The 27,324-nt window shown below is 39.6% G+C and overlaps 1 protein-coding gene across 1 annotated transcript in view; it reads right to left on the bottom strand.

The window, feature by feature from the left end:
* The window catches only part of cacna1c (calcium channel, voltage-dependent, L type, alpha 1C subunit), a 205,581-nt gene that overhangs the window by 37,379 nt on the left and 140,878 nt on the right, over nucleotides 1-27,324 (bottom strand). Inside the window, exons 11-26 of the mRNA XM_061715156.1 lie at nucleotides 18,317-18,407; nucleotides 14,943-14,969; nucleotides 12,309-12,469; nucleotides 12,040-12,113; nucleotides 11,741-11,892; nucleotides 11,445-11,646; nucleotides 10,699-10,819; nucleotides 10,369-10,483; nucleotides 9,575-9,692; nucleotides 9,403-9,472; nucleotides 9,086-9,218; nucleotides 8,791-8,920; nucleotides 7,172-7,231; nucleotides 3,868-3,974; nucleotides 210-297; nucleotides 21-128 (exon numbers count right to left, since the gene is read on the bottom strand). Of these exons, the coding sequence (XP_061571140.1) occupies nucleotides 21-128; nucleotides 210-297; nucleotides 3,868-3,974; nucleotides 7,172-7,231; nucleotides 8,791-8,920; nucleotides 9,086-9,218; nucleotides 9,403-9,472; nucleotides 9,575-9,692; nucleotides 10,369-10,483; nucleotides 10,699-10,819; nucleotides 11,445-11,646; nucleotides 11,741-11,892; nucleotides 12,040-12,113; nucleotides 12,309-12,469; nucleotides 14,943-14,969; nucleotides 18,317-18,407 (1,757 nt within the window). The remainder of the gene's footprint in view (nucleotides 1-20; nucleotides 129-209; nucleotides 298-3,867; nucleotides 3,975-7,171; nucleotides 7,232-8,790; nucleotides 8,921-9,085; nucleotides 9,219-9,402; nucleotides 9,473-9,574; nucleotides 9,693-10,368; nucleotides 10,484-10,698; nucleotides 10,820-11,444; nucleotides 11,647-11,740; nucleotides 11,893-12,039; nucleotides 12,114-12,308; nucleotides 12,470-14,942; nucleotides 14,970-18,316; nucleotides 18,408-27,324) is intronic.

A 27,324-nucleotide genomic window follows, 5' to 3' on the forward strand; every position in this document is an offset into this window, starting at 1 on the left:
TCTCGTTTGTCTCTTTTTACCTTAAACAGCTGCACTCCAATACAGGCAAACATGAACTGCAGCAACGTGGTGACGATGACGATGTTGCCGATGGTCCTGATGGCCACGAACACGCACTGCACAACATGCTGGAAGACGCATAAAAAACAGGAGAGTGAGTGTACGGGTGTGTCTCTTTTGTTGGAAATGATTTGGAGGAGCGTACAAACCTTTAGTCCTTTGGCTCTGTTAATGGCTCTCAGCGGTCTGAGCACCCGCAGGACTCTCAGGATCTTTACAACATTGATTGCACTGGACCTGAAAGACAGCGGAGAATAAACTACTGACCAGTCAAACAGTCTGAAGACTTAAAAGATCCCTGCAAGTCTGGAACAACTGGAGACAGAAAAAAACTCAACAGACCGTCAAGTAAATTAAAATGGTGACAATATAAATAAAATAGAGGACAGAAACGACCAAAATTGAGACTCAGTGAGACTGATGATACAAAATAATGATATAAACATTGAAAATGAAAGTAGTTAAGTAAAGTTGCCTACAATTTTAAGGCTCCTACATGCTACATGATTTCTATAGCTGTATGAAATTATTACATCTTACGATTACATTGTGCGATATGCATCTGCCAAATCTTGACGTTAAGAATATTATGTGTAGACTTATGTGTAGAACAATAAGGAAAACAACAACAAAACTGCACTTTAGCTTAAAAAAGTGGTGAATATATATTTTATAAATATATTGTGCTTTTTCATCCTTATAGTGAGTTATAAATACATATACACACACACACATATGTATGTATACATATATATATATATATATATATTTTAGTTTAGTTTTAACCTCTTGGCACCTGTTATAGGAAATTATAGACAGAAAATTATTTTTCTTTTTAATTTACAGTGTATACATTAGCATAAAAACAACTCCCAATTCTGTCTTTAACAGTTATCAATGTATTTTTTATAATTTTATTTATTTTATTGTATGTATTTTTTTAAAGATTTTTTTCAATTGTATTTTATTCAAATTTTTTATAATTGCATTGATTCTGGGGTTGGTGCAGAGGTTTCAGAAGGGTATCATGGGGTTAAATTATAGTATTCGTAGTTTTGTTTATCTTTTAAAGATGTTGCAGTTATGCTATTTGCAGTTCCGAAGGCTGGAGAGAAACTACATTTCAATAAGCTCAACTGCATGCCTAAATATGTTTTCTTTGGATTGGCACTGAGTGGTGTTAATTATGACATCATCTGAGGTCATATTTCAACTGGCGAGCCAGTACACAAAGTCGTAGGATTTCTGATGCTGTAAAACATTTTCAGGCGATCTTTGGTCATGTGACCTCTGAGATGGTCATCATAGAGCTGCTCATGCTGTGAGATGCAGGACCGACGATTAGGAGCTATTATGACAGATATTTCCGTGACAATGACAATGGACAGTTGTATTAAATAAATCCTAAAGCACAGATTATTTTCAAGAACCATACTTTATCTTAAGCTTATAATTTGCTCATAGATACCTTACTGTTACGTAAACTATTGAAATCCCAAATAATCAAGACACACACACACCTCATTCAGATAATGGTATTATGTTTTAATTGCTTTAATTATGTTTAAGTGTTAATTGCCCTTAAACATTAGTTAAAGCATCGGTCATTAATCATGGGTAGTGTTCCTCTCAAAATTAAAGTTTTACAACAGATTTTAGCAGGAAAAGTGTGTGTACTATAATAGGACACACAAAACACACACACACAAACACTCATAATGCACTGACAAATGCATCACACATCAGGAAAACACGGACGATCACACACGGAGCCTCAAACAGAAGTTCACAAGCAAACAGACAGGTACTGTGCTGTAAGAGAGTGTCAATACAAGCCAATGGTCAAACCATGTGACCCTGATAAGAAAGTGCTTTAAAAAGAATGGGTTTACATATTAACACACAGAATCAAGTTAATATGTTGACATTTTGAATTTGACAGGAAATGATTGGAAAAAGCTGTAACATTGGTTCTTCAGTGACCTGAACAGGCCAAGAGTGGCAACATCAAGCCTCCAATTCAACAGTTATCAAACATGCGTAAAATCTCGCTTGCACTTTTTATTTTACTGGGGAAGGACAATCAGCCGGTTGTTCGGATAAATGAAGGACAAACACAAAAAGCTTTTCCCAATGTGCAACAAAGGTGGATTGAAAGAAGAGCAATCAAAATGTCAACATATTCTGTTAAGGGCGTGGCGTTTCTGAGGTGAAAGGAGTGATTTACAGGGAAGCATTATTTTAAAAGAGAGAGAAGGGAAAACACCCGTTGTGCAGCTCTTTACAGAGGAAGGAAAGTTTAGAGGTAGTTAAAGGTAGTTCACGTGGAGTGGGATGTTATCAGCCACATATCACAGTCAAACCAGCTGTGAGGATATATTCTAGCTACAGATCAATCCACGCAAGAGACAAACGCATTTCAGTCATTTTCAATGCAAAAATACTGCCTCAGTCAAGTGGGCTGACAGGGAGGAAGAACACTATTTACCAACCACCTGACGACAAGAAGTAGTCTATCCATCTATAAGAAAGAAGAAATAGACACCAGTTCATAAGATATTGATTCTGACGCTGGCCATGCTGCTGTTTTTTTATTTATTTTTTTTTATGTCTGGTGATATTAAGCATATTTCAAACTAAAGGACTAGTGTACGGGTTTATTGTTTTTTTTCGGGATACATATTTCCTCAGGTCTACTGCGCTCCTGACGGTTTTACGACATCACGACAAAGGATGAGTGTGATGTAATAGCTGAAAATACATCATTATCGGGTAGCACTAAAAGCAAAATGGCCCCACAGGCAGAGAGTGTGATGTAATCAAACTACAGGCACAACCGAATGCAACACCATCACAGCTTATTTAACTGTGATACAGTCAAGAAAAATCCCACACAGTCACTCACTACCTTTAACAGGCAAAAAACGACTGAGTTTTAGCATTCACGTGTCATTTCTATGGCCCAAGAGAGTTCTGTAAATCCAGAAACACGAGAAATGGATTTGACCTATTAACTGTGAAAGGTGACTGGAGAATTGCAGGCCCATTTATCCGAGACCCAGGATAATTCACCCAGTGAAACACTATTTATGGTTAAAACCCAATTAAGTTGCCTGTAAAGAGACATTTTGGCATAAATCTAGCACAAAAGCATATTGTTTGCCCAGAATAACAAATCATCCATTTCACATCGTTACACTATTATAATACAAATGTGAGCCTTGGTTGGTTTTCTTTTTTTTTTTTCTAATTAAGGTTTTGACTAAACTCTCCAAGACCATAAGAAATATCAAATCAAAACAGTGACAGCTTTACATGGTTAAGGTGAAGGTCTGTTAAAGGGGGTAGTTATTGGGACTGATATGGACTTACTTCTCGAAGTCTAGACTATTAAGCATTAGAGACAGAGAGTGTAGTATAGCTTATTAACATGGCAAACATCACAACATGTCAAGACGTTACTTGCTACAAGAAGCAGAAAACATTTTCATTAAAAACAAAAATCACAAAGTGAGAAAGCATTTGCAGACTACAGTGTGAAGTTGTCCAAAGTACAGAGAAGTGTGACATACGGCACTTTCCAAACTCAGTTCATGCAGTCGTCTCTGTTTGGATAATCAGTGTGGCGTGTTAACGTATAATAAGGACCAATGCGTGTTTCATATGTAGATTGTTGCTAAATACCTTTGACTTTCTCTGTGTATAACGACCTGATAGAAAAGCTCACAGAGTGAAAGTTTCAAATATAAGCTAACATGAGAGAGAAGAATGAAAAACATGCACCGCTAAACTTTTAACTGCACTCACTGTATTCCAGACGAGATGAGGGACACGCTGACCACCACCAAGTCAAGGATGTTGAAATAGTTTCTACAGAATGAACCTTTGTGGAGGAAAGCTCCATAGGCTGTCATCTGCAAAGAAACATAACACTTATTTAAGGAGATAGAGAAGGTCATGTGATCAAGTCAGTAGAAAAATGTAATCCAGCCTTTTATTGCTGAAAAAAACATGACAAACTTGAAGACCCCACTGTTTAGATAACATTGTTATTGATCAGAGGAGCGACGACCCACTGAGAGGGAAAGCCTAAATAACATATCAGAAAACTTAATGTCATGACTTGAAGAAAGTCCTATACAGCTTGTAAACACTGGACGTCTGAGAGCTTGTCTAATGCTAATCATTATTATTTTAATTAAGATGCTCTTCTACACAGAGGCAAGGTCAAGTTACTGATGTTGTGTCCGTGTTTCAAATTTATGTGAAACCTGTTGTTCAAACAACCTTAAGACCTACTTAACAGGTTGACAGATGATTGATGTCTTTAAAGGGTAAACAAGGATTTGAGAAATCCAAGGGGAATTTTAAAAACGGCATTATTATTCCACGTTTTATGTGTTGTACATTTTCAACAAAATCCACGGTAGATTTAATCAACTAGATTGTGCTTAAAACTTGAAACTAGATGGCTAAATTAAGCAAAACTAAGAACATTTTGCTAAAAAGACTACAACTAAAACACGACTGTCAAAATTCAAGCTGGATCCTGTACAGCACAGCGATTACAGCCATGTGACAAAGAAACAACCTCTCCCATTTCTGTGCTTTTAAGTATGTTTGTAACAAATCACACACCTGGTTTGGATCATATTACGGTTCAGGTAAAGGTTTCCTTTAAACTCAATCCTTGTTTCAAAAAAACACAACAAAGGGGTATAATCATGCTCAATGTACTGCCGTGTTCATAGGACTTCCTTGTGTATCAGTGACGACATATGCTGCATTTATAACCTATAAGGTGACTCATGCTTGTTTGCTGAACTGAAGGCATGTGTCTGCTGTAAGCTGGGACCCCTGTGCTGTAACCTTCACTGCAGCCTCACGTGTGTCACCAACTATGTGTTGGTGATGCCAGAGGTTTTTCAAGTTCCTCCGCTCCACATGCTCGCCACTGCCGCTCACAATCCACACCTCTACCAATACCTTTTTCTTTCTTCTTTAGTCAAAAAAACCTGAACATGTGGCAGACTGGGGAGTGATCTGGATCATGGATCATCCATGATCTGTTTAAAGTTTCAGGACATGATCAAAAGCCATCCATTCTTTCATTTATGGTTGTACCACAACATTTCAATAAGGGTGAGACCAGCTTGACAGCACCATTCATATTCTTCTTCAGCCATTCTGTTAGAGGTGCTGGTGTCCCTGGGATTATTGTCCTGTTCCCTGACCCAGTTCAGCCCAGCCTCAGCTGGCAAACAGATGGCGTCACAGGACTGCAAGGTGTCTAGATCTTGAGGCTGACAGGCAACCCTAAATAATCACACGTCCAACGCTGAAAACCCTTTTAAAACCCGAATATTGGCAATAACCCGAATTTGCACGGCCATGTAAACACCAATAACCCCTTTGAATAACCCGAATTTGCTCATATTCCGGTTTTTAAAAACCCGAATATGACCCCTGCGTTACTCCTTTTAAAACCCGAATATTCGGTCATGTAAACGCCAAACGGAATATCCCCATCAAACGGAACATGAATTTGTTTTCTGCGCATGCTCTGTTCGCAAGGAATCCTGGTCTTTTGAGTCCAGGACGTACTTATAAACACGGAGAAACACAAGACCAGGCCACACTTTTGGAGTGAGGAGGAGACTAATCATTTTATAAATGTAATGAAGGATATGAACATTTTGGCCTTTGTAGACGGTAGAAAGTACCGGGATAGCGAGATTTACAAGAAGGTGAGCGAAAAGTTGCGTGAAGCAGCATTTGTTTTGAATTTGGATACAGGAAGAAAAAGCGGAAATGACGGTAATTGCGTCATCATGTTCTCCGCGCGTCGCTGGTTTGATCGAGATATCCCGAATGATTAATTACCATGTAAACTGAATATTCCGGAATATTAGCAGTAACCCGAATTTTGACTGCATGTAAACGTAGTCTGATGTTGGCAGTGGGTAAGAAATGCTGTGTCTGTATTATTAGAACATGTTGCACACATGACCAGAGATCTTCACTTTGGTCTTTTCTGTCCAAAGAACATTGTTTCTCAAGTTTTACAAGATATTCAGATACAACTTTACCTTTGCAGTGTCATGCTCTTGTGAGATAGAAGACTTTCTCCTGGAAACTCTTTAAGACAGGACCATGCTTGTTGAGTGCTTTTCTAATTTTACTGTCACAAACGTTAACTTTCAACATTCTACCTGAACTCGGTGTTGTACCAGGTCTGAGATGAAAAGCTTGCTTTTTTCCCCCTTTTATGTCAGTTTCTCTGAGTGCTGCGCTGTCCGACCTCGGTGTGAACCTGGCGGGATGTCCAACATGGGAAGATTTGCAACTGTCTCAAATATTTTCTACTAAGTAAAAAGGTATTTGGGGAATGTGAGGTGGACCAGAGTACAGAGAAGTGTGAAACATTGCACGGTTTCCAAAGGGAGGATGACAAACTATACAATATATTTACAATATATAACAATATAACTTTATAACTATATTGCAACTGTAACATAACTATTCCCAGATTGATGAGACACAACAACTTCTTCTCTAATACTGTATCTTTCCCTCTTGGCATTGTGTTAACACACCCTCAAAAGCTCATAACCAGCAAAGTGCCAAACCTTTCTTTAATAGACGAACTCACACATGCCAATAATCAATTTGATTGGAAGATTTGGCTGCTGCCCTTTTTATTTCCACAGACACTTTAGTTGTACTTAGTCTTGAACACATTGCCACTTGCTTTTTGTATTAGTTTTTATTTAATAAATATCAATTTGGTGTAATATTCCATGTGGGTTTGTTCATCTAAGGTTGTATTGACATTGTTTTAAATCCTGCCAAGGACCAGATAATAATTTAGTAGAGCTTTGTTTAAAAGCATTGAATATAAATCTCTTTAGGTGTTTGACCCCCAAACTGCATGTGATTGGCGACAAAATCCCAGCTCACTCACTCACTTCTACGTAACAGGGAGCTCTGAATGGATGCATAGGAAACAAATTGCAAAGTGCTTTGTTAGTCTGAGAAAAGGTTATGAATGTGCAATATAATTTCAGACAAGCCAGCATTTAACCTTTAGATCATAAATATTAAATGCAACCTTGAGAATGATCTCTATGGTGAAGAGTCCAGTGAAGACGTGATCTGCATACCCCAGGATCTGAAAATGCAACGAAGAAGACGTTAGTTGAGAGATATTACCACTAAAATCCCTTGCAGCGCATATAATAACTACATAAATGCTTGTGTTTCACAGTGTTCAGTGACTTTTTGACCGAAAAAGCAGCATTATATCAGCTGTAACTCCAGATCTGAACTTACGCAAATTAAATATGGAGAGAGAGAGAGAGCTGCTTGCAACAAACTGAAATATTAATTGATGGTGTTAAGGTTTAAGCGCAATGAATTCAAAATGAAGGAGCAGCCTTTGAAAACAGAGCAGAGATTAGGTTAATCTTATATAAAAGCCAGGGAAATAAAAGAGATCTTTACTGGCACTACGAGAGTTGTCTTGCTGACTGAGAGAGGAAAGAATGCACAAAAACACTACGCATAGTATTCAGTCTTTCCATTATACTGCACTCCACTTACATCAACGCTCAATTAATAATATGGTGATGCTCTATTAGTGTACACTTGTGCAGATATATATCCTTCAGTAAATTGTTTTTTGGTTTTAGAGCTTAAGGTTGAGGCAGAGTGTCTCTGCCACTGTCTGCTGCAAATAAATACTTGGAGCCAAACGGCTGAGTTAATGCTGCTCAAAGCCTGCAGAGGTGAACTAGAGGTTAGCATACATAAAAAAAGGGGAAGGATAGTTTAATGTGCTAGACAATAGTATCACTTTTACCAAGAGGTAAAAAGACACAGCAAAGCTTAACAGATGCTTTACATCTTCCCAGTATAAAGTTATTTATTTATTGGGAGTGTTAGCAGGCTGGTTTCAGTATGATTTGGTTCCTCTATACGTTGTTGTGAGCTTTAATCCTTTAAGTAAAGACCAAATGTGTGTGGGCAGCTGATGATGGCTGCAAAGTCTTCATCTCAGCCTACGTTTGGTTCGTCATGTACATGTAAAGCAAAAAAACAAAGTGCTAAAAAAAAACCTCAAAAAAGATGATTTCTTTCACCAAAAAGCAACACACAAAAACAAAAAAATGTAAAAAAAAAAAAAAAAAAAAAAAAAAAAAAGGAAATTTCAATAGATAAGAATGTTAGAAAACATAATTCTTTCTCTCTCTTCTTGTTTCTGGTTTTTAGCATCTTCTGGATCTCCCTCTGTCACACCAACCAACTGCATGCCTTCTTTCAGCACCGCTAGGAATATCTTTGCTTTTTCCCTTTTTCACCTGCCTGCCGGCTCCTTCTCCAGCATCCTCCCTCCAATTAACTCACTATTCCTCCTCTTTATGTGTCCAAGCCATCTCAGTCCAGTCTGTCTTTGTCTTCACTATGTCTAACTCTGGTTTTTCCTCTGATAGGCTTGTTTATCCAGCCCATCGTCATCACTCCCTTCATCTCTGCCACGTCCAGCTCTGCTAGCTTTCTCTTGATCAGCGCTGCTGCCTCCAATCACACTAATGCCTTCTAAACCTTTGCGGCTACTATCTGATCACGCCTAACTCCAAACGCTCTTCTCCCGCCACTCCACCCTCCCTGCACTCTCTTCTTCCCCTCTTTTCTGGCTGCATCCGTACACGCTGTATAACTGGGCGTCACCTTGTTTCTGAAGGAGTCGTTCTTGACGGGGTCCTCTGCTGCCAGACTGATGCTGCTGAGCAGGATGAAGAAGAGGATGAGGTTGGTGAAGATGTTGTGGTTGACGATCTTATGGCACAGAACCCTGAATCTATAAAACAAAATGGCAGAGACGGACACAGTCAAAGAATCATACGTATATCTGATGTTACAGCAATCATAGAAAATTTCAATTGCAGCATTATTAGAAGAAAATAGTAATACAACTGAAGTATAGAGGAAACTAAGAGACAGCGAGGCAGATCTATGTTTTTACTGGTTGGTGTGGCTGAAGACGAAGAACGCTCGGGCCTCAGGCATGGGAACGGCTTTCTCCTTCATCTGAATGTCAGAGAGTGGACGTGGCCTCGGACCCACGGGCATCTCTGGCTCTTCATCATCCTCATCTCCTGATGGAGGATGAAGAAGGAGGAATGAGGTTAATGAAACAAAGTCTGTGTAACACAGCTAGAAACAATCAGTAACTTCTATGCTTTACGTACATCTTCATATAGAAGCATGAATTGAAAAAAATAAACAATTGTGTGTAACTATAGAATCAGTTTCTATCCTTGTGTGTCTGTACTGTGTTACCTATGTAGTCATTTGCAGGATATGGGTTCTTCTCTTCATTCTCTTCTCCACAGCAATCATCCATGTTAATCTGCACACATTAATTCATCAAATACCTCCTTTTAACACACAGCGGACATGTGCAAAATTTAATTTGCAGCTTTAGTCTCCCTCTCTTGTAAGTTTATTCTACCTTCGTAGCTGTGTTGGTCTCTCCGTCTGAAGTAATAGACTTCAGCTCTATCTTCTCACTTTTCTTTTCCTCCAGAGGCGGTTTCTCGTTATTGTGACGCTTCTCTGGACTGGCAAGCCTGATGAAAGAGGAAGATCCTTACCTTTAGTCCCTTACTCCCTCTTAGGCGGTTGGCCTGATGCCAAAGTCTTTTTTTTTTTTTTTTTCAGCCCATTTCATATATATTCCCGACATCAGAATAAAATGAACATGTGCAATGAAGGGGTACGTTGCAGTCGCAAAGGAGAAATGGTGATATGATCAAACTGAAATGTTAGCGGGAAGAGAAAATGAATCTTTTCCTTTATGCGTTTTCCTCAGATCAATACCGGTTGGAACCAAAAGGGAAACATAAAGATTTGTCCCACTGAAGGGAACACTATCTTACCCAGCTGCACTAAAATCTCCAATAATTATTGGTAAATTACATTTACAAGATGCTAAAAATACCCATTAAATTTGTTTTGGGGACAAAGGAAAGCGGGGAACTGTCAGTATGTCTTAAATCTAAAGAATGTTCTCGTAATTCCCTCGGTGAGCTATTTTAGTGGCTTGATTTCGAGGTGCTATTATTAGCTTTCTTAAATAATCTACAGACATTATTGACTATTCAGGATGCTGCAAGCCTAAGCTCTCCCTCGGAGCTGTTGGGATTGGCCGAGCTCTCCATCTCCCCCTGAAACCTCAGTCAGTGTTGGCAAGGCACAAAAATGTTTGCTCTTTTCTCCCTGGCTGTTTCTTTTGTTTTGTCTTACCTTGCCAGCTTCTTCCTCTCCTTAGCCTCCTCCTCCTCTTTCTGGGCTGATGTCAGACTCTCTGCATCGGCCAGATTGTCGACAGCGATAGCCAAGAAGACGTTCAGAAGGATATCTGTTCAGAGTGGTGATGTTAAGGGTGTTGCTGACCCATCAGATAAAAAGCAACACAAGGCTGTCAACCATCGCACTAAACTAACAAACAAAAAAAACTGTTCTGATTGCGAGATGTCGCCTCAAACCTCTCACTGGTGACATTTATTTAGTTTTTTAGTGTATAAGCATCAGATGTGTTTTTATTTCATGTATTCAACCACTGTGGAAGGATACAGTTCCCGCAGATGAAAAGGATGATGAAGTAGATGCAGACCAGCATGCCGGGAAACGATGGCCCGCCGTACGCCATGATGCCATCATACATCACAGAGTTCCAGTCCTCTCCTGTTAGGATCTACGGAGACATAAAAAATTGAGTAAAATACTTATTTGCATAAAGAAAATCCCTACTCCCATAAAATACAACACAAGATATAAAAAATGTTAAAAATCTATTGCTTGGAGAAAAGATTTAATGGCTTATGAACTGTTTTTTTTTTTTTTTTTAAACTATATTTATTGACATTTTTTCCAATTATTACAACAATACAGTTATCTGTAAATAAAATGTACAATAAAAATAAAAAAACAATGAAAGAAAAAAAAACACAAGCATAGCAGACAAAGATACAGAGACAAAACAACAACATAAAAAAACATTATGCACAAAACTCAAAACAAAACAAAAACAAAAACAGAATCCCCCCTACATCATCATTCAACAGAATCATCCAGTACAGGTCCCGACGGATTACTCCTCATAAAGCGCATGAACTGTCCCCAGATTTCCCAAAAGTCATCAGATTTCCCTTTCATGGCATATGTCAGTTTCTCTAATGCAAGACAATTTGAGAGTTCTTTGTACCATTGCTTTGAACTCAGGAAAAGGGCTAATATTTTATGATTATGATACAGTGGAGACAAGTGGAGAAAGACAGGAAACAAAAAAATCTGATTAAAAAATTTGGCAGCATCGTTACCTGAAACACGGTGAGCAGAGACTGTGGAAAGTTGTCAAAGGTGCTGCGTCTGGTCTCATCAAAGTTAAATTTCCCCCCAAAGAGCTGCATGCCCAGCAGGGAGAAGATGATGATGAAGAGGAAGAGCAGGAGCAGCAGGGAGGCGATGGATCGAACAGAGTTGAGCAGAGAGGCCACGAGGTTGGACAGAGAGTTCCAGTATCTGCACAGGACACCACATATTAAGGAGCTAAAGTCCAGGACAGAACCTACTTTTTACTTCACATAGTCTGGTATTTATGTAAAACAACAATAACCTGGTTATTTTGAAGATTCTGAGCAAGCGTACGCAACGTAACACAGAGATGCCGAGAGGAGACATGATCTTTGTTTCAACCAGAATGGTCTCAAGAATTCCTCCACAAACTACGAAACTGTCGAAACGATTGAAGAGTGAAACAAAGTACGCCTGCAGAAAGAAAAGAGCAATTAAAATGGTTTTGAGTAGTGTTGTATTATAAGATGTTTAACATGTTTCTCCTGATAATCACAGAAATCATCAAATGTGTTATGTGTGATAATTATGGTACAAAATGATGACTTTTCGGCATCCCACCTGTAGGCCAAGACTGTACATCTTCAACAGCATCTCACCAGTGAAGAGGGCTAGTAAAACTTTATTGGCTATGTCTGTGGAGAAAGGAAGACATGAAAGAAGAAAATGATGTACCGTAGCAAGAAATGAAAAGTAAGGGAGGAATAAAAATATGTAGTGCAGCCAAGGGAACTGGCAAATGATTTAGTACGAACTGAACATCCTGTATGTCACTGCTTGTGTGTGTGTGTGTGTGTGTGTGTGTGTCTGTGTGTGTGTGTGTGCTGTACCTTGAACGTCTGTTAGCCACTGAGGCTGTCGGTGATGTTCAGATGCAATGGTCAGCGTGTTGAGGAAAACCAGGAAGATGACCAGCCAGTAGAAAACCTGCGATTTGACTGCTGCTCGGCACTTCCTTCGAAACAACCTGTTCCACCTTCGAGAGTAGCGACTGAGAAGGAACAAGAAGAGGTTGAGAGGTGAGGAACTACGGTAGAGAGAGGACTTCGGGAAAGGAGACACAAAAGAAGGTGATATGGGAGGGGTCAGAGCCAGGGGACGGTGAGAAGGAAGGGCCGGGAGAGATGGAGAGATGAAAAGAGAGAGGATGGGAGAGAGTTAGACATAGAGCCAAATGAAAGAGGAAATACGGATGCAGAGAATGAGAACCCACAAGAAAGAAACAGAGAAAAACAGAGATGATCTTCAGAAATAAGTGAAGCGAGTAAAAGATGATCAGGGGTCGAGGAGTAAAACAATGTGGAGAACTGAGATGAAATCATCTGGAAGTCCATGGTTGTTGTTAAAGGGCAGATCTGTGGAAAAAAGCTGTTTAGGTCGAACCATTTAACAATGAATGAGTGTAAAAAAAAAAAGTTATTGCATGACTGGAAAAGAGGTGGGTTCATTTCAAGATGACAAAAAAGCTTTAGCATTCAAATCAGGCTAATTTGGTAAGTTGTTATGTTGACTGCACACAAACCCCTCGGCACCACTACTGTTGTCTATTGTTTTTAAGTTGCTTTTAATTTTTAATTTCTGTCTTCACACCTCTCAGTCACATCACCACGAAACTTTGCACTTAAATGGTCTTTGCATTTATTCATCTATTTGTTATTGCACCTATGAAAAAAACGTCTGACCTCTGTAATTTCATTAAATTCACGATCTGTGTTAGTGACCGTTAAAATAGCTTTCTGAAATTAAAGGAGCTTCTGATCTGGGAGTGAAGCGTTGGTGCTGCATGAATGACATTTACAGTTTTATAAGTTTATGTTTTGAGCGCATCCTCCTATACAGACACCTGATACTCCATAGAAGACGTTTCCATCTGTTAAAATGTAGCTGTTGAATTTTCAGATGATTAGAAAGTTTAAGTTTAATGTTAATGAGAAGAACATTATTTATAATCAGACTGATTTAAATAAAAGTGGATGACTATTAAAAAAGGATTGTACTTTTTACTACTATTTGCAGGTGTGGATTCTGTTACTGTTCTCGATTATCTCCCCATCGCACCAGATGAGCAGGAGGAGCCATCGTCAGCACCATCTGCCAATCAAAATGCAATCAATACGGCGCACCAGGATGCCCGTTCAGCCTTCTGTTGGAAAAGGTGAAGCTGTTTAAAGTCGGTTATGGCACACAGCACCTGCTGCCAGGCTCACACTCCCCGTTACATGAGACACACCTCCGAGGAACGCTGCCGTTGTACCCTCATACCATGACAAATGTTGTTTTTCTGCTTCTACCGAGGACGGCCCACATGGTCTTTGTCATCTTATCACGTCTGCTTTTATCCTCAAATAAACTGAGACACGGACTCACGTGACCCAAGCACACTTGTCATCTGTCTTTCTGTCCATGAACATGAACTGTTGCCATGGGAACCTGACTGTGTTTCTTGCAGAGCTTTTGTAGGACTACGTTGACAGAAGAGGGTTCTCCAAGGTACAGTACTTCTGAGCCCATGTAGCTCCACTGATAATTCTGCTTACATTATGGTATCTCATGCTGGTCTCACATATCCTTGAATATTTTTTACGAACTGAGACGATTTTATACAATATTATGTATCGTAAGTGTTTCTCTGACAGGGTAAGACATGACACATGCTTGATTTGAAAGCATGTTTTTGGTGTGTCCTTTTTTACGTAGTCCTGACAGGTGCGTTGTGTTTTGAAGCTGCAGAGAGCAGCTTCATGACAGAAAGCTGCACAGAGAAAAGTAAAGTGATTAGCAGCCGTGGACTTTGTGTCTCGTAGTAACCCAGATAGCAGAATATGAGTGAATCAATGTTGAAATATGGTTAGGTAGAAATATTGAATCCACTCTGAAGTCTGACATTTAAATTATACAACAAGTGGTTGGCAACAAACAGCACACGTTGATTCAACATTGATTAGACGTTGGCATTAAGATTGGACCACAAAACATTGATTCAATGACATCTTCTCAACATTGGTTAATTGGCTAGAAGTGGATGATTGTTTGATGGTTTATCCATCATAATTCAACATTGAATTAACATATTTTGTTATCCGGGAAGGGATTTTTTAATAGTTAAGGTGCAACATGCCTCGTGTCATGCAAGACTGGTTAATATGTTTTCGTTTTAGGATGTGTGAAAGTAAAAAAAATTGTAGTTTCAAGGATTTCAATCAGATTTCATCCCTGCATACAATCCTCATAAGACTTTTTTTTCCTCTTTTTAAAAAGGATGTAAAACATGTTGATAAAAGAGTTTTAAGGACACTGGTGGACAGGTTCATTTAGTTTTACAACATTTAACGTCCATGTCAGTTTGAGTTTTTGTTGTGCACTATTGTATGTATTTACACACGCACACGCACACAGACACACACACACACACTGGATTAGGGACATCAGAGCAGGTTGAAGGTCTACGGTAAACATGTACTAACCTGAACTTGGATTTGGAGATCCTAATTCTGGAACACAGAGAACAGAATGGATTATACACACACACATATAACACACACAGACAGGTGCACACGACAGGGGGGATTTGAGACAAGCAAATACTCTTCATGACCAACCTGCATCCACTTCTTTCCTTTTAGTTTTGTGGAAGTAACAAAAACGTCTTGGATCATTTGTGTAAAACTACCGACGACAAATAATATAAATAATATATTTGCTAAAACGATCAGTTTTTTTTGCTGTTCCTTTTCATGCACACATTGAACATTTTTCTGTAGATTTTCGATATCACACAACAGCTACGATAAAAAGAGCATTATTGTCACTATCCACTTTTTGGGATAAAAAAATCACCCCCTTCAGACACATACAGCACAGTGGCATCCAGTCAAAAGAAAATAGTCTTTGTTTGGTTTTCCTCCAATCAGCCCGTGTTTACCCTCCACCCCCCCAGAAAAACAGTCTCTCGATGCAAAAAACAAGGTCTGTTGATTGTTCACCACTGTAACAGCAAAAGATACAACAAAGACAACTGAGGACAAGAGATCATGAACATGATGAGAAAAGAGGATTTCAATGTCAAATTGTGTTTTTTTAAATCTCTTGAGCTAAGATACAACTATGTCAAACAGAATTTACTTTGATATGTGATTTTATTTACCGATCCCATGTAGGGAGTGAGGGGTTTTGTTCATGATCAGGGAGTACGGAGTTGGACATGTTTACCGATGGTTCCTACTCTCACTTCTGATTGAAAGAACGGGGTCGTGCGAGTATGAGGGGCTGAAATGCGTTTGGTCTGTAGGAGATAGGGTGATGAGGGTGATGAGTGAGTAGAGGTGCTGCTCCTCCACATCGGGAGGAGTCAACCGAGGTGTTTCGGGGGATGTCTCCTTGATGCCTCCCTAGGGAGGGGCTTCAGGCCTGTACCACCGGGAGGATGCCCCGGGGCAGACCAAGGACAGATGCTTTTATATAAAAGCAGATGAACTGACTGACAACTGACCGGACCAATGAAACGTCTCGCGGACTGACTGAGGGAGAGAATAAAATGACTGACTGGCTGCAAACAGGACGTGACGCATATGTCACTCTCTTCATACATCTCATCGAAGAGATCAGCAGGTGCTGGAGAAACGGGCGCTCCGAGGTCCGAACTGACCAACTCTGACAGTCTCATTTTATACAAGAAAATATTTGCAGGAAGAAAGAATGAAGATGTCATAGAAAGGTTTGTCATTTACTTTTTCTTGGATCACGTATAAATGAAGCCAGCACTATTTTAGAGGTCTCCTGAAAATTAAGAGTGTAACCTGATTCAGTTATTTGAAGAACCGGGTAAGACGGGTAAATTGTATCCATATTTCTGTCTCTTTTTTTATATTGTGCAGACTGCTTTGCAGTTTCTTAGAAACTAAGAAAATTATTATTTTCTTAAAGTCATTTTTTTTCCTGTTTGTTGGTGGATTTTCAGTTGTGTATGTATTTGGTCTGAAGCAATGCTGACAATTTTGCATAATACTGATTGTTTCCACAACAATGTTGTGAACTGCCATTTCCACAACACCACCTGGAAAGTCCATTGCAGAAACCATTTCCATTTATACGTTTCAGGTGATGAAGCATCTTTCTTTCCTTGTCATGAGTGAACTTCAGACGTCAGATCAATAAAGAAAAGTAAATCAACGAATAGGAGCCACCATTACGGATTTATTGCATCTGAAACGCATCTGTACGTCTTGACTCTATTCATTTCCAGAATCCTGCACCGATTCAAGAGAAACCTTCCCTGCTCAGTGTTACTACAAAACAGGATAAACCTGATCTTGAAAATACTACCAATTCTCTTTTTGTCATATTTTTGATAATTTAAAAGGACCAAAATGATCTATGTTGGGAATTTTGGTATTCTGTGAGGAAACTTCGGAACCATCTGAAGTCACATATATATGACGTATACTTTGTTTAGCTTTGACAGGGGACAAATAAACACAAACAATATAACAAAGACGGAACAACAGATGGACAACGAGAGTACAGCCAAACAACGGCGAGTGCCAACGGGCTTTATTGACCCTTTGGTCAACAGCGATTTAGGTCTATTTCGTATTTGAAACTCAAACTTCCTTCTATGGAGCCACATTCCCGGAGATGAGCAGTTTTGTACGTGGGTGTGTTTGCTTCTGTGTAGCGAAGTCGAGGCCCGCTGGGTTCACGGCTCCTGCGAGGCCTCGTGTCTAAGAATGAAAGCAACTCACTTGTTTGAATAATGTAAAAAATGAAAGCGGAGTGGAGTGCAGGAGTGAGTGAGTGAGTCAGCTGTTTGTGAGCTCCCACAGGAGAGGGAGAAAGCATTTCACCAGCAAACACATGAAGGGGAAAGAGAAAGAAAGAGCAGAAGCAAAGGGAGAGAAACAAAGAAAGAGAGGTGGATAACTGTAACATAGAATGGAGATATCCCAAATGTTTCTACATGAATTTAAATATCGCCTGCATACAAGAGATGGATGAACCCTTCCAGTCTTGGATGGAGCTGGAGTCCCAAACTAGCGAGGAAAACATCTATTCTTGATTTGTTGGAGCGGCTGGCTCAGGTGCAGACATCCACCGGCTGGAAGGTCAGCGGCTTGAATCCTGGCCTTGCATGTTAACGTGTCCTTAGAAAAGACATTGAACTCTGCATCGCTCCGACATGTGTATGATAGGATGTACTGCTCAGACAACCGGGTGAATCTGGCTCTTGGTGTGAAAGTGCCTTAAGAAGTAAAAAAATATAAAATAAAACAATAAAAAGTCCACTTACCAGTTCTACATGACCCATGATCTCAACAATAACTGGGATTTTCTAGTACCTCATGAGTTATAAGACCTATTGGCTTTTATATGAAATTCTTAACCTGCAAAGACCTCAAAGAAACTAACATTCTGCAGCAATAAGTCCTAGGTATAACTCCAGACGTTAACCTGCTTGTTTCATTGTCGTAGCTTCAGCCTGGAATTAATTCTCCATGTTTCATTATGGTGAAAAGTCTTTTTATTGGGTTTGACCACCTCTGGGAACAGCACGCATTGTTATTTGTCTCCTCAGATTCATCCCAGTTCACCCTAATTAAAATTTTATCAGTGTGGAGTGTATTGGCGACTACTTTTACTCTACTCCGACAACCTTTAGCGCATGAATGCTTACAAACCTCTGCGAGCCCGATGAGACAGAGGTGGGCTTAGTTAGATCGATGATGGATAGAGGGAGGCTGAGCCACCGGTAACATGGCTAACGCTGCAGTAGGGAGAGGTGGAAGGTGACGGAGGGAGCGGAAGAGGGGTGTTTGTGGGAGAGAAGAGACGGGGTACTTACGCTAGCCGGGTACAGCAGGTCTCCCCCTCCACGTCTCCCCCGGGAGGGTTGTCTGTGTTGACTGACTCATTCTCGCTGGCTGGCATGCTCACTAAAAGACAAGTGTAGGAAAAAAACAGAAACAAAGGAAGGAGCAAGATTAATCAGTCAGAAAAAACTAACTCGGTTTTACATCAGAAGATCAGTAAGTGTTTACTCTTGTAAACTGGAACATGTAGACTTTAGTCCAGTCTGCAGATCCGCTGGAGAACTGCACTGAATCAATCACGCCTTAAATTATATTCCTATATGGTAAGAAAAAAACAAACTATAACGCTATAAAAAATAAGGTTGTTTTGCCCACAGTGTTAAAAATTATAGTAATTAATCGTCTATTAAGATTCATCACCTAAAATCAGATTTCAAAATCAGAGAAAAACATTTTCTGAAGGTCTTTACACTAAGTTCCATTAGTTTATTTAACAGCTTTGGATTGAAGGATAAAATTACTTTAACAGATGTTTGGAAAAGTTTCAGACTCAAAGATTATTTGTAATTTTATAGCCAAAAGAGATGGAAAACAAAATAAAATAAAACAAAACATGATGAACATTTCTGTCTTTAGTCTACAAACATTATAAGGGTTGACTCTCTGTTGCAAGTAAGATGTTTAAATACTACTCTATTGGACTTTTTAAGCTTTTATTTTGCAGATGTGTTGGAGAGATCGCTCCTCGTCCGATTCTCATTTCATAAAAGCATGAGATGTGACTGATGATGTGAAAAGGTAGGAAGGAGAATACTGGGGAAGAAGTTGCAACATGGATAAGTATTTAAGAACAGAAGTGCTTCAAAAAGGCAAAAACAAAAGTCAGAAATGGCAAAATTGGAACTGGGGGAGAAAATAATGTAAACACTGAGGGATGCAGGGTGGCGAGAGAGAGAGACGAGGGTGAAGAAAGGGAGCGATGTGGGAGAAAATGATATGAGATGATCTATTGTGTTTTATTGCTTCTGTCAGCCTTTGATTGCTGTTGGGAACGAGCTGCACTCCCCTTCAACTCAGTCACATATCCCAACACCTTCTGGGTACGACAGTCAGGCGCGACTCATGGATAATAATGCATTTCATCTTGAAATAGGATATGGAAGCTCCCAAAAACGGGAAATTAGGAACAGAGTTTGTCATGCCGTTAGGCTCTGTGTCATCAGTAATGGATTCTTTTTACATATGAGGGTTATTTGTGCTAATATATGTATATATATATATATATTGCCTGTGTCTGCACTGGCTGGTTGGGAATCCCGATATCTACACTGTTTTCTGTCTGTGATGGTTGTCAGAACTTGGCTACCATAAAGACAACTGAGTGTACTTTTATACACGGACCGGTCCTGAATGGGTTCTGTGTTTAAAAGATCAGAACCGGTCTCTCTGGACATTAAAGCCTGAACCGTGGCGGCGCTGTATGTACCCTCCACTAGACACGGACACGTGCCACCTGCTGCTGCTATGCTACTTGGTGAAAAAGTACTTGAAGTCCTTGGGTCTCTCCTGAGGCTAAAGTCTCTCAAATACTGTATGAAAGCAGCCCGGTGCCTTCCCCCTCGATGGAGCTCTAAACTAGTTTATTACCTATTGTTAGAGTAAACCCCAAAGACCAGAGACACAGAGACAAGGAGTGAGATGAAGGAAGAAAAGGAATGCAGAGCAAGGGATGGGAGGGATAAAAATGCCTGGGGGGGAAAGAAAATGACATGATGGAAACAGTGGTCACTTTTATTACCACAGGAAGGCTGTCGGCGTGTGTGCGGCCTCTGAATTTACATCTATATTATACACAATGTTGGTCACAGTTTGGTATTAAAATATGAATGAAAATAAGCTAGTTTGGTTTTGGCATTTTATTTAAGTCACCACTAACTGCACAACCGTTTAAAACAGTCTTTTTCTTTTTTTTTTTCATTCTTTCAGCTGTTGAATGTCTATTTTAACTCACCATCCTGCTGAAAGACATTTCCCACAAATGTTTGAGGAGGGTAGCGTCACCATGCTGTACACAAAAACATGCTCTGCATTCTCAAACAGCTCTACTCCTGTACATGGGACGTTACTCTAGGAAGACTTGCCTATGGACATTTTTGCAAACATTAATCTTGTCTTTTTGTGGTAGAACCTGAAAACACAACACCAAAGGGAAGGTTTTAGATGCACTGCAAACTATTTAATCACCAAATCAACCTTATGCAGGTTTATCTTATTAAGCATCTCCTTAGCGTCACATTCTATAATTATGAAACTTTTGGTAAATCTTTGAATAAATCAGTGTTTTTCAGTCCTGGCCCCCAGAGACCACTGCCCTGCATGTTTCAGATGTTTCCCCGCCCCGTCTGGCTCAGATCAATAGATAGTTAACCGACTTGTCGACCTTAATGAGAAGCTGATGAAGTGATCCAATTATTTGAATCCGATTGATTGTAGCAGGGACACATCTAAAACACGGCAAGCAGTACATGCTGACCGGGATGGAGAATAACTGGGATAAATGACGAAAGGATTATACTGTAAATGCTTGATTTCACGTTACGATTTCACATTACGGGCTGCTTGAAGGTGTGGTGAAGGAAATAATTCAGGACAGATGAGAAATTAAAAATGAAAAAAAGCCAATAATTATGCCTTGCCTGCATTTTGCACCTTTATTTTCAATTTTGGCATTTAAAAACTTTTTCATGTTGTTAAAGAACACTCATTAAAATATTTTGATCCAGCTACATTTGTTTATTGGCAATTTCCCCTAAAGATAAATTACTTAACTTTTACTTAACTAGATGCAATATTAGATACACTAATGAAGTACTACACTCTTCATTTAGTTTTCTTCACATAGCTAAAGCATTAATATAAAAGAAAAATTGCATCCAAAGCCTTAAATGGACCCGAAAAGACAATAAATGACTTTGTGTCCTTAGTTGATATTCATTAGCAGCAGTAAACTGGGATCAAAGGTGACACCAGAACAGCTTGTTAGCATGGACAGTTTGACCCTGAAGACCGAGCACTTGGGCAAAGTTATATATAAACGCTACCATTCCCATTTTAGTTTTATTTCTCAAATACAGTTTGTCATTAGAGCTCAGAATGATGCAGGGGAATTTAGGGAAAGGAATCTGAAACAACAAGGAGAGGACCGTGCCATCTCAAATGCAAATAATATCTTTAGTCTGTCGTATGCAGGATTTAAACAGCACTCCAGTTGTTTTCCGTAATGACATTATCCTCTTCTTATTTTTTCAGACAAGTCAGGCAGATGCAAATTGTTTCCTTTCCAACAGAGAATTGTTTCATCTCAACACAGCACAGTTGTTTCCTCTCCTTGTCTCCTCATTCCCTGCACTGTTAATCCGCAATTTATTCAGTAAGTATAATGAAAGGCTATGGCCCATGAGGTATTATAGGTTTTGATGCAACAAAGACATATAATTTTGCCTGCAGCAGGGATGGTGTTTGGAGGCAAAACTACATGTCTATACTGTGAGAGAAAAATAATATACATGGCCACTTTTCTTTCTTGTAATAGTAGGAGCAATTCTTTTAAAGAGTTCTTTAAAAAGACATCAATTTGGTCGGAAGACAGTGAGATCAAACGATTTTACAGTGTTGAGAGGCCATTTCTATCCACTACAGGTTGGAAGCTGTAGGAGGTGCAGAAAAGTACTTTCTCCAGTGGAGGAGGAGTGGATAAAGAGGAAAAGAGGAAAGGAGAAAAATGAAAAAAAAAGGAAAAGAAAAAAAAGTACAGGAGTAGAAAGGAGCAGAGAGGTTGCAGTCTGCTTGCAGTAGTAGGATCCAGTAAATCTTAAACTAAAGCTGGACCATGCAGACAAACGCACACGCCTTACGAAGGAAAGCCGCATTTTTCTTCACGGCTCCATGTAGAGACAGAAAATGATGGCTTTTACCTGGAGACAGAGAGCACGGCTCAACAAGACAAACAGGTACACACACACATAAATGTTCGGATACACATACTGTCAGTATGTCCTGAACACAAGAGAAATGCAATCAGACCAGAAATGCAAACAAACATATTCACATGTACAGTAATGACCTGTTACAAAGAAACATGCCTTACTGGCATGAAGACAGTTGTTTTTTTTAATCGTGGCACCATTAAGTCTTGATTTCTCATCTGCTTGCTTGTCTGAATCCTGCGTTACCTTGGTGTGGCTGGTTCGCCTCTCAACATGTACCTATAACAACATGCTTGTCCACATCATCCACCTTTTTAGGTCTCTTTAACCCTTTGCGACACATGCCCTTCCACAACAGTCACCATGTTGATTTTCGTCCTGCAGTTTTTTATCAGTGACTAAAACGCAACTCCTGAAGTGTGATACCGCAGAAGAGTAGGAATAATATTCTTGACTGTGTCCCAAGACGTAAAACTGTATCAAAGAAGATGAGACATGAAGTCTAGCAAATGTTTATGAATTTAAAAAGATATGCAACAGCCCACATGCACTCATGAAGACATATCCATCTCATCGCAGGTGTAATGATGACAAACGAAATGCAGAATCACACACAAAGACGCTTATAAACATGCTTTCTCATTCTTGATGATGAACAAGTGGCAGAAAAGCAAATGAATAAATAAATAAATAAATGAATGCAAAAATCAGGGATATGCATGCAAACGGAGTGTATGAGGACGTGAGAAGTCTGTTAGATAATAATTGTACTCTTTTCGAGAGTGCTGACACAGAGCCACGGGAGGCAGCTCCGCTTAGGTCTAACACTGCTTTTCAAATGCAATTATCACACCTTTTCTAAAAAAGAAATGCGTTCTTCTGTCATTTTACAAAGTTCAAGTCATCAAATCAAGAACAATGGAGACTGCTGATCTAAATATACATGTAATCTTCACGTTTAACACATTCAGTGTAACATTGTTTTTTGTTTTCAGCCATAAAACTGAAAATATAATTGATTTGATCAAAGTACATGTTCTAATAGAAATAGGAGATTTCAACCTTATTATGAGTCACAATTTGAAAAACAAAGACTAGTCCTTTACACATTTCCACATGCTCCTTAGGGTCCTGAGATCTCAGCTGAGGTAGATGATACATCACCAAACCTCCGGTGAATTGTTAAGGACTCATCCCGGCATCCGGGCTAGAAGCTTCTGAAATTTAACTGCTTCATCAATGAGATTTAATACACACCTGACCAGACCATAACATACATCAAGCATGGCCTCTGTGGGCCTGGAGAAAACTCCCCCCGCAGACATAAGTGGGGCGCCAAAGCAAGATGACAGCATGCAGGAACCAGATGGCAGAAGGTGAGAACATGCAAGCCACACGGAGCCGCACTAAACGTACAACGTGCCGCAAAGATGAAAGAGCAATCATGCAAATGTACTGATGAAACATGAATACTGTATGCATCAAGGCAAATACTATAATTGTGTATCATTAGGTTTAGAAGTGTAGTATTTCGTTTCCTTTTCCTTTAAGAAGATGATATAGAACATAGGTCAATAGCAAAAAGTCAGTGCAGGAAAAGCAATAAGACAAGAGATCATCAATCATGAACTGAATATGTACAGTTATTTTGAATTACATTATTCCAAGTTAACACATTTGGAATACTTTTGAGAAAAAAAACAACCTTCCTTTCAAAAACACCACATTTAAACTTAAAATTAACACAATAGACATTATAACCTTTTTATGCATCGTCTGCTTCAGTGTCAGGCCTGAATATTTATCTCTGTGCTCTCAGTTAACCCACTGTATTGTTGTACAGCTGAATTTCTGGAGAAGCTGTTTTCATTTACATCCGCTCTGCTTCTGCTTCACAACAACAAACGTAGTGACTGAAATTCCGCCCATCATGACTGCATGTGAACCAACAGTCTCGTCAAAATGAGGAGAAAAAAAGCCACTGAATTAGCTTCTGGCTGTTTTTGTGTGTTTTTTTCCTTTGAGGAAAAAGTCATGCAACAATAACATAAAATTGTGGGTAAGCATGCAGCTTACCATGTTTGTCTGGAAGCTAAACAAGGAGACTGCTGCCTGCTTCTTTCTTAACAGGAGAATGCAACATCAATCTATTGCAGTACGCAAACTGAAGAAATATGCAGCTAAAGAGGTCAACACATCAACCAGTCCAACTGAGCTCATTTTTACATTTATTATCCTGCATTTGGAAATAGTGCAACTTTCACACTGCAAAAAGCAGCCCCTTTAGAAATAAGTCATACATCTAGTCAAAATGTTCTTATTTTAAACAAAAATATATATACCAATAAGGTAAGATTTTTTTCTCTAAGTTTTTTCTTATGCCCTATTTGTCCGGGATCAAAATTATCCGGGGACCTGGGGCCTCATTTATAAAAGAGTGCATAGGTATAAATAAGTATAAATAGTATATAAATAGTATATAAATAGTATAAAAGAAAGCGAGTGAGTGGCAGCACGTCGTTGCTGCGCTAAACGCCGTGAGTGCCACGGACAGATCTGTTGCAGAAAAAAAGTGGTGTGATTTGAAGGTGGAGGCCAAGAGGTACGGAGCCCCTAAAGGGACACGGATTTAAAAAAAATATTTATATATAATGAGTTTTACGTGCGCATGTGAAACCTTTAAGGCTGATTTATGGTTCCGTGTTACACCAACCCAGAGCCTACAGCCTGAATTATGGTTCTGCGTTAAAACGACCGTACGGTACCCTACGCCGTAGGCTCGGTGTTGGTGTAACGCGGAACCATAAATTAAGCTTTACGCACGCGCGTAAAGGTTTCACGCGTGCGTAAAACTAATTATATATATATATATATATAAAAAAATGTGTGTCCCTTTAGGGGCTCCGTAGAGTGGCCCGGCACTCGTTTGTTCTGTCCTCAGTCACTCTACGGTTGGAAGCAGTGGGTGACGAGGAGGTTCCCGGCACGGTGTGTCCTGCACCGCGGCTGCAGCAGCAGCAGCACCAGAGCGATCCAAGCGCACCACAAATTACCATCCCTGTTTCAGCAAACACTGAGGTCATGATTATTTTTTTTATCCCTGTCCGAATGCACATGTCAATGATTCAGTCTGGAATCGAATCCTTTTTAAAAAAAAATCCTCTCGTTGCCTTTCATCCCTCTTTCCCGACATAATTGTGGCAGTCGCAGTACATAGTGTGAAACAACTTCAGACTATATCCAGCACATATAGTGTGACGATCTGATATTCTTAGATGATAAACTTATAGAAATTGATTAACATTAAGCTTTGCACGGAGACTCAAGACTGAAATAGCGATATGCGTGCTAGTGTGTACTCTTGTGTGTCCCTGCAATTTTGGGAATTGAGTCCAGATCAGCAGAAGTACGACAACGAGATGTTGACACGAGTGGCTGTGTCACGCAGTTAAAGAACTTTTTATCTTTATCCCGCACAAAGCCTCTCTGACAACACTAAACTTTCAACGAAAGCTCCGGTTACGTTTACCATTAAGTTAACTTTTACTATGGCAACATAAGCAGATAAGCTCAAAATGTGACGTGTCATCACTGAAATCTAACTCTTGACTGTCTGATCGGATGCTTTTAAATCATTATTCAAAATGTAATGTTAAATAAGAGGTAACTGTTTAATAAAAATGCAAGGCCTCGACACCGGTGCCGGGATCAATGTCTGTAAATGACGGTAAAACCAGAGACTTCCCTTATCTAGCGCAAATGCACGGGTAATTTCAGAATTATTGCAGGTCCAGGGGTAATTTTAGTCCAGTGCGAATAGGACATTAGAAATTAGTTTTGCAACCCTGGTGATGCAATTTCTGAATCATTTGACATTACACTAGTCCCCACTTCATTATACCTCTTAAAACACATCTATCATTAAGTTGAAAAGTGAATTTTGTAAATGATATATGAAAACACTACAACAAAGATTTCCTAAATCACTCAAAACCACCATGTTTCCATGTTTCTGTCATTGTTTTTCCTTCCATGCTTCTATCTTTCATTCTATTTTTAGTTTCCTATTGCTTCTTAGGGCAGGTGTGCCGTGCATATCCGAGCCTATGCAAAATGTTCCTGGGCAGCGGGGACAAACAACTCACATCCATCTTCCCACAGGAGGATCCATCCATCGAGGAGAGGGAGGCAGAGCAATTGAAAGAGCAAGTGATTTGATTTTTCACCTTCACAAACAGAGGAATGATTGATCTTTCAAACGGAGAACTCTGAATCATACGTATTCATCATTGTGTCAGATCATGTACTCTGAACGGCCCAAGTAATACCACTCAACAAACTTAATTTTGCAACTCGCTGATGCACCTATAACCAACTTCATGTATGTTTAACACCTCACACAGAAATGAGTTACTTTTGCATCCAGTCGTGTATTTCACTTGCTCATAAATGCAGTTTGTCGAGACGCCGTAGCTGAATCTGTAAAACTGGAAGGACAGCCACATCTTTATATTGTAATATCACATTTTCTAAATTGACAACACACTATTTGTTACTTTGTTAATGGGCTGATTCTTCACACACATCTTGTGTTTTCTCCAGGCTGAGGAAAACAATGGCAGTAAGTGATCTGTTACAGGTTAACCACGTGTGCCGTGCCTTATTATCACCCAGGTAGAGTTATTGCTTATTCGACCCTTTTCATTTCTCGAAATAACTTGAGAGATAAGATCATCACGGGATTTTCTGTCTTTCGTTTTCCCTCGAGGAGGCATCGGGTTTTCTCAGAAAGAACCAATCGTGTTTAAAAAGATGGTAAACAGGCTGCATCACAATATATGCGCAACGGGAGCTGTTTCTGCATATTTACTCCCGATTATTCATTGATTCACTGCAAGAGCGCAAGAGCTGAGCTCCAAGCCCTTTAAAAACATCTCACAGTACATGGTGTACATACTGAATGGTACATGCAAATAGTACACGACACACACTTAGTCAGTGCTGCTCCTCTCCTCAGTTGTGTACTCCTCCTCCCCACAAGATACTTGGTGTGT

Source organism: Cololabis saira, chromosome 23 (assembly GCF_033807715.1).
Source record: "Cololabis saira isolate AMF1-May2022 chromosome 23, fColSai1.1, whole genome shotgun sequence".
Classification (NCBI taxonomy): Eukaryota; Metazoa; Chordata; class Actinopteri; order Beloniformes; family Belonidae; genus Cololabis; species Cololabis saira.